General features: G+C 34.5%; 3 protein-coding genes across 3 annotated transcripts; 1 reads left to right on the top strand and 2 right to left on the bottom strand.

Moving 5' to 3' along the window:
• Positions 1-627: 627 nt before the first annotated feature.
• On the bottom strand, positions 628-1,530 carry LOC145627594 (uncharacterized). The gene has a single exon (XM_081679961.1). It carries the CDS (start codon positions 1,528-1,530, stop codon positions 628-630), a length of 903 nt encoding a protein of 300 aa, XP_081536087.1.
• A 1,611-nt stretch (positions 1,531-3,141) lies between these two features.
• LOC145627593 (RING-H2 finger protein ATL11-like) lies at positions 3,142-3,609 on the top strand. The gene has a single exon (XM_081679960.1). It carries the CDS (start codon positions 3,142-3,144, stop codon positions 3,607-3,609), a length of 468 nt encoding a protein of 155 aa, XP_081536086.1.
• A 4,736-nt stretch (positions 3,610-8,345) lies between these two features.
• LOC145626612 (E3 ubiquitin-protein ligase ATL6-like) lies at positions 8,346-9,504 on the bottom strand. Its single transcript, XM_081679072.1, has one exon. It carries the CDS (start codon positions 9,494-9,496, stop codon positions 8,414-8,416), a length of 1,083 nt encoding a protein of 360 aa, XP_081535198.1. The 5' UTR covers positions 9,497-9,504; the 3' UTR covers positions 8,346-8,413.
• Positions 9,505-12,241: the final 2,737 nt, after the last annotated feature.

Raw genomic sequence — 12,241 nt, 5'->3', positions numbered from 1 at the left:
AATGCGTGGCAGGTGTACAATAGGACAATAGGTTCGAGGATCAAATTTGATAATTTGATTTTGAGACCATATGATTTTTATTTTGATGAGTTAATTTTGATGTAGGAACTTTCAGAAATGTTATTTGTAAATATAATTGTAAAATACTTATATTTTTACATAATTTGTCACTTTTACCATCTTTAATTTGACTACATTTTAAACCATTTTATATCAAAAAAAAATTAATGTTATGTAATCGTGTTTAGATTAATCTTTGTATATTTTTTTTATTATATTAACTTTGTATAATTATTAATAAAATACTACTATTATTGCAAATATTAGCCGTTAAATATACTGAGCAAACCATTGCAATTAGTTACTTGTAGAAAAAGAAGGGTATTTTTTTTTTTGTTTTTTTGTTTTTGTTTAAAAGTTCGTATTTCATTAACGTGTAACTGACACAAAACTAGCCATACATATTGTAAATTTAGCCGCCCATCAAGGCTCATCTAGTCGGAAGGACATTTGGCCTATGTAAAACCTTAGACCCAAGCCATATACCTTGTAAGTACAAGAGATACAACAGTCAACAATGGAAAATTGCTTACAAATACTCTTTTTTTTTTTGAAAGATGCATGGGATTAAACATAGTTAAAAGAGTTAATTACAACACCATGGTTTAGAGCTGGGACATCACCAACTGAATTAAAGTTAGCAAGTACAAGTTCAGAGCAGCGCTCTTTTTCAAAAGTTTCAAAACAAACTGGAGGTGGAAGTAGCAAAATTTTAACATGATTGATAATCTCCAGTTTCTTCCTTGCATCTTTTGCTAGCCGATCAGCTACTGCATTTGTTTCCCTTCCTTCAAAGAGCAACTCCAGAGGGTGCAACTCCTTTAGCGGGTCCCTGCATTTTTTTATCAGAGTAGGTAAGTTAGGAGCAGAATGGGTTCCAGAAATTTCTTCCACTACCCTTTTAGAATCAGAACATAAAATGCTGTTGTTCCAATTCTTCTTTTTCACCAAGATCAAGCTCAGGTGGACTGTTTTTAACTCGGCCTCAAAGCTGGTTGGACTGTAACCCTTCCATGACAGGCCTTGTATCCAATCTCCCTTATAATCTCTACAAAAAACACCAATCCCCGTGCTCTTTGTAGCATCTATGAATGAAGCATCACAATTTAATTTGAAATAAGGGAAGGAGGGAGGAGACCAGGCAACAGGGGAGGGCTTGGGACTTTCTGAATGACACTGTGTAGAGAAGTGACATTCAGAAGCAGCCCATATGCACTGGTGGACAGCTTGGGAAATGGGAATATTTTTCTTTTGGAACATCCAAGCATTTCTTCTTAACCAGATGTGCCAAAGAATGAATGAGAAAAGGGTGTTCCAAGGGATGGAGTGAATACAAGCAGAGTAAATGGAAATGTTCTTGAGCATCCAATCTGGCCAATTTGCTTGATGGTTGACTGGGAAAGGGATTAGGTTCCAGAATTCTTGGGCACGAGGGCAGGAGATGAAGAGATGGGTTGGAGATTCTTCCATTGAGGGGCAGAAAGGGCATGAAGGATTTAAGTGTGGAATCCTTTTGTGCAGGTTTAAGTTGGAGGGTATTTAGTTCCATGTGAGTTGCCACAGGAAGAATTTGATCTTGGGATGAGTGTGCAGCTTCCAAATCCTTTCCCATTCAAAGGTAGGGTTTTTTGCTAGAAGATGGGTTTGAGCTTCCAATGTAGCTTTAGAAGCCTGAAATTTTCCTTTGTGAGTCCATGTTGAAATGGGGAAGTCTTTACTGTCAGAGAAATGGGTGGAAGAGATAACTTCAAATAAGCTATCAGATATCTCAAAAGATAGCTGGTGTTGGAGCAGTTGTTTGGAATGCAAATTGGTATTGGCAAGTTGTAGAGAAAGGGAGATTTTTGGGATTGGCCCAACAAGTAACTCCATGAGAGATTGATGGAGGAGCCACCTATCCTCCCAAACATTTATGCTTCTCCCATCTCCCACTTCCCACACCAAGCTTTTTTCAAACAGGTTCCAAGCCTTCCTTATTCCTTTCCATATCAGAGATCCCTTCTTAAAAGGGGTTGGGAATCCGTCCCTATTTGTTCACTTTATAGTCTATACACTATATACTTTACTCCCTCCTGGTTTTTTTTTTTTTTTTTAAAAAAAAAAAAAAAAAAAAAAATTGTATTTTGCACTATTAACATACACTAGCTTAACAATGTTTATATTCTATACAACAGATCAAAATTAGTCATATAAGCACTTATTATAATCGTCTTAATATATAGATGTGGAATATCAACATTTTAATTTCTATACTGTACCCGGCCCCTTACCAATATTTATAATATTGTACACTTAAAATAACCAAATGGATTATAAATTACTGTAATTAATAAGGTTTGGAACGAACAAAACTTTGTAAGTGGTTGGGAGTATATATACAAGTGGGTAAAGGATAGAGTGGCGATGACATGTCACTATATAAAAATATAGGACAATAATCTTTAAGGGACAACCCAAAATTTAAAAATGTAATATGGGGCAAATAGACAAGAGCTTTGACAAATGTTGTTGGAGCCCAAGTTATGCTCATCTAATATTATAACAAGCCTAGAAAAATCTCGTCTTTTTCTTCCATCAACCTAGTTTAGGCATGATCAGATTACATGCTATCTTATGCTGCTTGTTCAATGCTTCAATTCAAAACTCGAACTAATAACCAAAGTCTTCTTTATTAACATACTAGTCAACCTCAATTTCGTATTTATATATTGATAAATATATATGCTTCGTTTACTCTTTCTCTAAGTTTCCCCTAGAATTATTTTTATCATTGAATGGATCCAATCTTAATACAAAGTACTACATAGACTATTGCACGTAACAAGAAAGAAATAGGCAACTAGAAAAAAAAAGGACTCAATATATGCACGTAATAACTATATTATGAGTCCGTCAAAAATTCCAACTGGACTATAATATATGTTCAATTTACAAGTTACAAGGGTATTGAAGAAATAATTAAGGGAATACAACGAAACATTCTAAGATGATCAACTAACCACCATTTATAGCAATAAATTTTAGTGATCAACTAAAAACCAATGTTGTTGAGAAAAGTAAGGCTAAAGATAAAGTTGCAAAATGGACAGACCACCAATTGTAAGTTTTATTATGAGTGTTATCTTCTACATTATATTGTGTTCATTAATAATTGTTTGGGCATTCTCCGTTATATGCCGGCGTTATAGAGAAACGAATTACCTTAGCCAAGTCGTACGACAATCCATTGTTGTGTCCCCAACAACCACTAATGAGCTGTCTCGAGGCCTCGAAAACTCAATCATTGAAACCTTCCCTAAGTTCTCCTACTCGACAAGGTTTGATCAAGATGACGGATTAGAGTTGCATATGAAGACAATGGTTGAATGTGCGGTGTGTTTAGGTACATTCGAGGAGAAGGAAATGGTACGTTTGTTGCCTAAGTGTGGACATGTTTTTCATGCTGATTGTGTTGATACTTGGCTTCGAATGCACGTTACGTGTCCTTTTTGTCGGGCTGTTCTCCTGCCGGACCACCCTCTTACCGGTGTTGGGAACACGCAGGTGTAAGTTGTGATCAACACCAACGGTGCCATAACTAGGAAATGCTATAACCAATGAGGTTTTAGCCGAGGGTTAAAACTGCGTATATTTGAATGTTAAAGTAGTTAGATTTGAGGTTCAATTTTGTGATTTATTATTTGTAGATATTTTGTATTTAAATTAGGGATGGTAATGGGTAGGATTTGGGAAGAGTTTAGCAATACCTAAATCCGAAGAGGAATTTTTTTTATCCATACTCATACCCTATTCGAACCCTTACTAGGGTCTAAAATTTTAAAATCCTTAATCGAGGTTTGAGTAGGACTTTTACCTTATTTTTTCCCCTAAATGTTAATAATCGTCTATTTTTTGGTGAACAATTGTATTTAGTCTGAAAATAAATAAATAAAAAAAAAAACTAATTTATGAGAATATGACTAATGAATTTGATATATATAAAACAATTTATATTATAAAGAGGACTATATGTAAAAAAAAAAAAAAAAAAAAAAAAAAAAAAAAAAAAAAAAAAAAAAAAAAAAAAAAAAAAAAATCTATTTTAAACATTTCAGATTTTGTAAAAAAAACTACCAATTTTTTTTTCCCGTAAAATACTACCTTATAAAGCACTAGATGTTGTAAGAAATTACCTTATAGAACACTGAATGTTGTAAGAATCTACCTTTAGCTAGATTATTGCATTTAATAAGGGGTGTTTAATGATCCATTTTCAATCATTTTTTTCTCTTTTTTTTTTTCACCCAATTTCTCCATAACTCTTCCTTATAACCCCTTATTCCCCTTTTCTATCATTGTTGAATCAATCATATGGTAGCAACTTAATTACAACATTTAGTTTTTATAAGATAGTTTCTTACAACAGTTTTATTATAAGGTAGTTTTTTCACAAAATTTGAAGTATATAATGTAATTTTTCACAAAAAATCTTTAAAAAAAAATAAAAGGTTCTAGGGTTTTTTTACGAAATATTTGATATGATTTTAAAGCTTTAATAAATGTTAGGTGCGTGGTTTATAACTTGTGCGATGAACGATAAATACATTATTAATGATAGTTCTTTCTTAATTAGTGGTAGTGTATGCTAATTGGTTATTTCATTTTATACTTTAAATGTGTTTACATTGGATTATTTTGTTGTCGGTTAGTATGTGGTCGGTAGTGTCCTACCAACGTTAAAATCCTAGTTCCGCTACTGCTTTTGATGATGCAAGGTTAAAACAAGAATATGCATGACGTATGATATGCATTAAAATCTTACACGTTAAAGCCTTGGTAGGACACCACTGACCACATACAAAGCCGTAACTGAACCGGGATTTTAATGTTAACATATCATAAATGGATCTTGTTTTAAAGCATATTTGAATACGAATTTTGTAATATAAACATTACAATTTTACGAGCTACGTCTAACGTATCATGTTTATGCATTGAAAACATGAAATGTGAAGTAATAAAATGTCAAGTGTCGTTGTTTTATGAGTTGGTTGTGGGACTTTATTAGCTAGTGATATGATATGATGACATCAATGTGATACTATATACTATTACCATGATATTTTTCCATAAATGTATCATCTTTATACTATTTACAATGATTAGACATTTTTTCTCTTTATTTTATGTCAAGTCGTTGCAAATAATATGAAACAGAGGCAGTATATGAAAATAATATACTTGTAACAATCGTATATATTGACCTAATGTCAAAGTTATTTTGTTCAGTTGAACAACATTCAAATATCACCATTATATTAAAGAAAATATTAGAAAAGGGGTGAGCCGCCCATAGAAGATATTTCATTTTTACTCCCATACCAAGAAAATGAATGGTTCATCTGCAATGGTTATTTCCTACTTTATCACCTTCTACGTTTTCTTGTGTATCCTCTTAGCCCTACTAATTTACGCCATTATGTATCGTTATTATCGAATTTGCTTTGGTCATTCCAACCTCTCTACGAGGCCCACAATCTCCCATGAACCACAACAAGGTCTTGAGGCTTCTGTCATTGATGATAACTTCCCAAAGTTTGCTTATCTGAATAAGTCCGTAAATACAGATATAAATATAGATATAGATATAAATATAGATATAAATATAAATACGAAAGTGAGAATGACTGGGGAGTGTGTAGTATGTTTAGGGGTGTTTGAGGAGAATGAAATGTTGCGTTTGTTGCCTAAGTGTGGCCATGTATTCCATGTAGATTGCATTGATACTTGGTTGCGTTCCCATGCCACTTGTCCCTTTTGTCGAGCTAATTTAGTCGTGGTTAGCGATGTTCCTCCCCGAGAAGTGCCTACTAGGGCTGAAGTTTCATTTGATGGCAATCACCGAAGATTGGGTATGGTGGAAATAACACCAATTGCACCATGGTTCTAAAATGTGTGCTTCTTCAACAAATCGGGTATAAGACTCAATTCGATCTTAAGTAATTTCATTGAAGGGTTGATGAATACATTGAAAGTTATTATCAAGAGCAAATTGATTGATAAAATCATGTCTCTATGATAGTGTAGGATAGCTAGCAAAGTAGCAAGGTTAATCTTAATATAATTACCATATGTGTGGAAACTACATCTAAGCACACATAAAGTAAGATCAATTAATATTCTATATATGTGACGGCATAAAGTTCTTTTATTTAATTTTTCCTTCAATTCGTTCTTAAATTATTATCTGGTTAAATTATTGAAAAAGACATATAAAGGTATGATAGATATTAAATAAACTAGTAGATCGTTATTTAAATTAATAAAAAAAAAATTGAGTATCTATCTATTAAGAGAGAATTAAACCTCATTTGGTTTTATGTAACCAAATGTTTTCATGGAAAATAATTTTTTCAAATTTTCTTTGTTTGGCTAATGATAATCCCAATAGAATCATTCATAGGTATGAAACGAGAGAATAAATAAATTTTGGTCCGTCAAGATTTTTTCTAGCCTAAATGTATGCCTTTGTCATAATTTGATATCCTTCCAAGGTTGGAATGGATCACTACCTGCCTGTAGAGAACGACGCGACATTGATAATAACCTCAAATCCTCATCAAGCATTGCCACCTAAACAAAGACGGTTTCCCATTATTTTGCGACTGCTTCTCATTGTCTTCTCCTGCTTCTAAAAGGCATCGTTTGTGAGTTGTGATCCCTCAGATAATAATGTTAGAGTTGTGACTTGTGAGCCATGTACCAACGTTATCAGCATGAAAAACGCGGTTACAATTAGCTTAGGCCAGTGTATAGTACAGGTATATCAAATTGCTAGATTTCCTAATGTTGTTCCTTTGTTATATAAAACAAGAAGAATTATCGGTATTTTCAATTCCTTTTAGAATTATCGGTATTCTTATACAATGAATTGAGGAATGACTTCGGTGAGACATACATAAAACATATACTAGGGTCCTGTTTGGCAAAAGTAGCGGTAGTGAGTAATTTTTAACGGTCGAGTAGCGGGTAGTTGTTAAGGTAGCGAATAACTGTCAATTAGTAGTGGGTAGAGATTAGCTGTCAAGATAGCAGTTAATAGTATGAGTGTTTGACAAAAATAGCGATTGCAATACTAAAATATATCAAAACTCATACAAATAATAATTAAAAAGTAATAAAAAAATCGTCAAATGCTATATGTTACTTCTAAACGCTACTATTTTTAACGTTTGAGAAAAACTATTTAAACACCATTGCTATCGCTAACCGCTACCTTGCCAAACACTCTCAAATTTTTTCTAATAGTGTTTTCACTAGTCAAAACGCTAATTACTATTTCAAACGCTACCACCAAACAGGGCCTAAGTATGTAATAACCGTGTATTTGTTGAACAGCTTATATACTTGTATACTCTCTATTCTTTGGTCTTATTAGTTCTAGTAGTTTTGTGCCCCGGCGATACCCGAGTAGTTTATGGACTTTAGTTAAAATTATATTATTATAATTCAATTTGATTGAAAATGGAATTCTAAATTAACTTTTTTTTGCTACAAAGTCAATCAATATTTATCCAACGTGGTACGATACTTGGCGAAAAATTAAAACGCTAAATGATGTTATCTTGTGGCCTAATTATAAATTTATTATTTGGTATTTTATCGAAGAAATAACTCTAAACTAATAATAATCTTATTCTAAAATTCTATCCTAATTTGATTGAATATAGAATTTTTACCTAATAATTTAAAATTATCCAATATCCAAGGTGGCGCGACACTTGGCGAAAAGTTAGATTGCCAAGTGTCGCTATTTCGTGACCTGGCTAAAAATTTAACTTTATATATTAGTACTAGTTTCGTGCCTCGTGCGATGCTCGGATTGTTCGTTGAATTATAATCTAACAATTTTTTTGAATAAAATTATACTTCAATTTGTACATCTGAAATATTGGTATTTTATCGAAAATAAAACTCTAAACTAATAATTTTATCTTATGAAGTCTATTTAAATTTATCCAACGTGGCGTGACACTTAGCGAAAATATGGAATGCCAAGTGTCGCTGTCTCGTGACCTGGCTAAAAATTTAGCTTTATAAAACTGAAAAAATTATGAATATTTTCCAACAAAACTGAAATTTTTTAAATATGAATATTTTTTTTTTTTCATGATGTATTTTTGAATTACTCAACCACCAAAATATCAATAATAACATACTCCGTAGATATATATAAACAAAGAAGTATACTATTTTCTCTTTTTTTTTTTTGGTAAGCAAAAATAAGAATGTACATGGCATTACCAACAATGTAAAAATGTACTTGGACTACTATTCAAAACCAAGATCCCTCTAGCTCAAATTAATTGCTAGCTTAGACAGGCAATTGAGTCAACTCGGCTTGTATATCATTACACAAAGAAACTTCACGACTTGTACTTATTACATTCTCTAGGCTATTAGAACAACCACCCAAAGAGCTAGCTCGGCTGCGAGTTGGTCTAGTAGCCTCACCATAAACAGACTTCAAAGACCGGGCTGGAGTTAAAAAAGGCGGTGTCAACGAAAACCCCCACTGCCCGGACCGGCTAGCTCGACCTCTAAGACTACCAAACAACCCTCTTGTACTATTTCTCTTTTGCAACTTTCCGCTCATTATTTGTTTCCTTACTTCATCCGGTAGTCTTAGGGTAAATCTTTCCGTATTCTCCAACTGTTTTACCTCCACGTGTCCAGTCGATAACGATCTTACCAATTTACTAAACCATCTTGGCCGTCCAAATGATAGGCTCCTCATCATCGTACGGCTCCTCCTTATTCGTCCATGTAAAGGCGGCCGATCCATCGAATTATTTTCTTCATTATTCTGATGGTCGTTATCATTACTCTCTCTTACTTCATCCACTTGTATAACGACGTCGTTTACTAGAGATTGCTCTAGAACAACGTCGTTATCAACTTTTTCAGCAAGGTTACAACGACAAACGGGACAAGTAGTGTGACCTAAAAGCCATGCATCGATACATTCAGGATGAAACACATGGTCACACCTAGGTATCAAACGTAAAGTGTCGTCGTCCTCGAATTCCATAAGACATACGGCGCATTCAAGCGCGTCTTTCCCTATCTTCGCGGCCTTAACAGCCGCGTAGTCCAAAACCGGGAAGCCCTCGATGACTTCCACGTCTAGCCCACGCGATCGCCTTAACGATCTAGACCGTGTGACAACATTATTGTCCGTGGACGTGTCCGTGGTACAAAACCGGATTAAAAACCCGAAAATTCCAATAAAAAAGAAAACAGCCACAAGGTTAATAATAATTGATAAAATGGATGGATGGGAATTATGTCCATCATAGGGCGAGTCCGAGTTAGAATCGGGCTCGCCCATCTGAGCTCGAGTAGGTTGGCTTAAGAGGAGTAACAAAAAGATGGAGGAAAGAGTAATGATAGTCATTCCGAAGTAGAGAACTTCAGAAACTAATGAGAATTTACATCTAAGAAGAGAAAATGAAGACAAAGAGGAGGAAATAGAGGTAGGAATTTAGCAAGGGTAAGCTAATACGAGTAATTTTGTTGTTATAATAATTAAAGGATAGTGAAACAAGATTACTTAGTCAAGAGAAAGCTAAGGTATGTACCATAATATCGATCGTGCCAACATAGAATATGAGTAATCCTGTCATTTTAGTATGGTCGGCCTTAAGTATAATTGAGAATTAGTAAATAATTTGTTCTTATAAAAAATAAATTGATATTATCAAGAATTGACTACATGAATATTACTAGTATATGTGTACATAAATATATAGAAATCAGAAAATATCATAATATATATGTAACTGTTGTATATGCTATATGATGCAACCAAGTAATTACCCATAAATTAATTAAACAATTTTTTAAAACATTGTTTAATTAAATTTCCAAAATTCCTCTTATTTTCCGAGTTTATGATAAAATGGTTTCATAGTGACATGACATAATCGTTATATATTTAAGAGAAATACTTATTATGCATAGAAGTATATATGTTATATATACTCAAATACTCAATACAAGCGATATTACATGTATTATATTGTTGATGTCTATTACGAAATACTTATATCATTTTTAAGGTTCAACAATATGGGCATCTACAGTTCTACAAAATTTTATAGGATAAGAACTATACTTGGTACAGCTAAGCAATATACTCTGAATTATCATATTGCCATTTTTATTTGTGTGTTTCCGACTTTCTGAGTGTGACTAGCCATATAATAACCAAATTGACATCTTCAATTTATCAATTCTTCAATCAAATAAAAATACAAGACCTATGCTTTTCACTCTCATGTCCTATATATCGTTGTAAGGAACCATTTTGAAATACTAAATAACTATGCACAATAGTAAGCAAAAAGTAGTCCTAATAGCGAATGCCTAACTTTAAGAAACTCCGTATGTAATGACTAGCAAGAGAGCAAGGAAAAACTCAAGTGGTTAAAGCTTTTCTCCCGGTTATAGGAGATTCTAGGATCGATTCTCACCTCCATCCTTGTGGCTCTCTAAACACCAAAAAACAAATGACTAACAAGGGTAAAATAGTAAAAAAAAAAAATCTATTATTGTCAGATATATTTAACTAGGGAAATTGATTTTGGCACACTCACATGTGAGAAGAACATATATTTAATAATATGCCAAAATCATTTTCCTTTAACTCATCGTTAGTTTGACTCATCCAATTTTTTTCGATATGAAAAAGCGATACAGAAAAGAGAAAAAAAAAAAAAAAAGGTCGGTGGTGTGAGTCTTACCTATTTTTGGATAGACTACATTCATGTGGAAAGAGAGATTAGTGTAGGAAAGTAATCCCTTGCTATTCTCATTCATTTGCAGAGTATAAATACAGTAGATTCTAAGTAAATGTTATCTAGGGAACAATGTACAAACTAGGGAAACTATACAATCATTAATGTGGCATCCTAGGGAATAATATATACATTGTATCTAATACACCCCCGTAGTCGCAGCGGGAGGTAATCGAACGCTGAGGCTATCACGAAAGTCTTTGAATAGAATCTGTGGCATCCCTTTGGTGAAAATATCAGCGACTTGATAGCGAGAGGGAATGTGAAGCACGCGAACTTGACCACGAGTTACCTTTTCACGAACGAAATGGATATCCATTTCAATGTGTTTAGTGCGTTGGTGTTGAATGGGATTGTCGGTGAGATATACCGCACTTATATTATCACAATAGACCACCGTAGCTTTCTTGATGGGGCAACGAAGCTCAAGTAGTAAGTTACGAAGCCAGCAAGATTCGGCAACAACGTTAGCTACCCACGGTATTCGGCTTCAGCACTTGATCGAGACAAAGTGGGTTGCCGTTTTGCCAACCAAGAAATTAAGTTGTCGCCTAGGAAGACGCAATAGCTCGAGGTGGAGCGTCTCGCATCCGGGAAACTACCCTAGTCAGCGTCGGTGTAGGACAGCAATCCCGAGAGAGAGGAGGGGTACAAGTGTAGGCTGAGTTTCAAAGTACCTTGCACGTACCTCAAAATGCGGCAAAGTGCCTGCATATGCTCCTTGTGTGGGTCGTGCATGAATAGGCAAACTTGTTGGACAACATATGAGAAATCAGGGCGGGTGAAAGTTAAATATTGTAATGAACCTTCCAAGCTTGGATATAGAGTCGGGTCCTCGGTTGGTGGACCGGAAGTGGCACTTAACTTTGCTTTGGTGTAGACAGGGGTGGATGATGGCTTGCAAGAAGACATGTTGGCGCGAGCTATGATGTCTTTAGCATAAGCTTGTTGAAATAAGAATATGTCGTTGTTATGGTGAGTGACCGAACTGCCAAGGAAGGAGCTAAGTTTGCCTAGGTCCTTCGTTGCAAACTCCGAATTTAATTTGGACATTATAGACTTGCAGAGAGTGTCGGAGGAGGCCGTGAGGATTATGTCATCAACATAGAGAAGGATGTAGACTATTTGTTGGCCATGACAATAGATGAAGAGAGAGTGGTCGGATTTGCTATGAATGAACCCAAGAGTTGACACAATTGTAGCAAATCGGTGGTACCATGCCCGTGGAGCTTGGTTGAGACCATAGAGAGCCTTCTTGAGGAGGCAAACATGACCCGATTTATTTTTATCACGAAAACCGGGTGGTTGATGCATGAAGACGGTCTCTTCAATATCACCATTCA

The sequence above is a fragment of the Chenopodium album genome, chromosome 4 (genome assembly GCF_948465745.1).
Source record: "Chenopodium album chromosome 4, dcCheAlbu1.1, whole genome shotgun sequence".
Lineage (NCBI taxonomy): Eukaryota > Viridiplantae > Streptophyta > Magnoliopsida > Caryophyllales > Amaranthaceae > Chenopodium > Chenopodium album.
The sequence above is the reverse complement of the archived record's forward strand: the minus strand, read 5'-3'. Positions and strand labels throughout refer to the sequence as shown.

What these genes read in the sequence shown, in the direction of transcription:
- LOC145626612 (XM_081679072.1), bottom strand. Translation starts at nt 9,496, where the DNA reads ATGACTATCATTACTCTTTCCTCCATCTTTTTGTTACTCCTCTTAAGC.
- LOC145627594 (XM_081679961.1), bottom strand. Translation starts at nt 1,530, where the DNA reads ATGGAAGAATCTCCAACCCATCTCTTCATCTCCTGCCCTCGTGCCCAA.
- LOC145627593 (XM_081679960.1), top strand. Translation starts at nt 3,142, where the DNA reads ATGGACAGACCACCAATTGTAAGTTTTATTATGAGTGTTATCTTCTAC.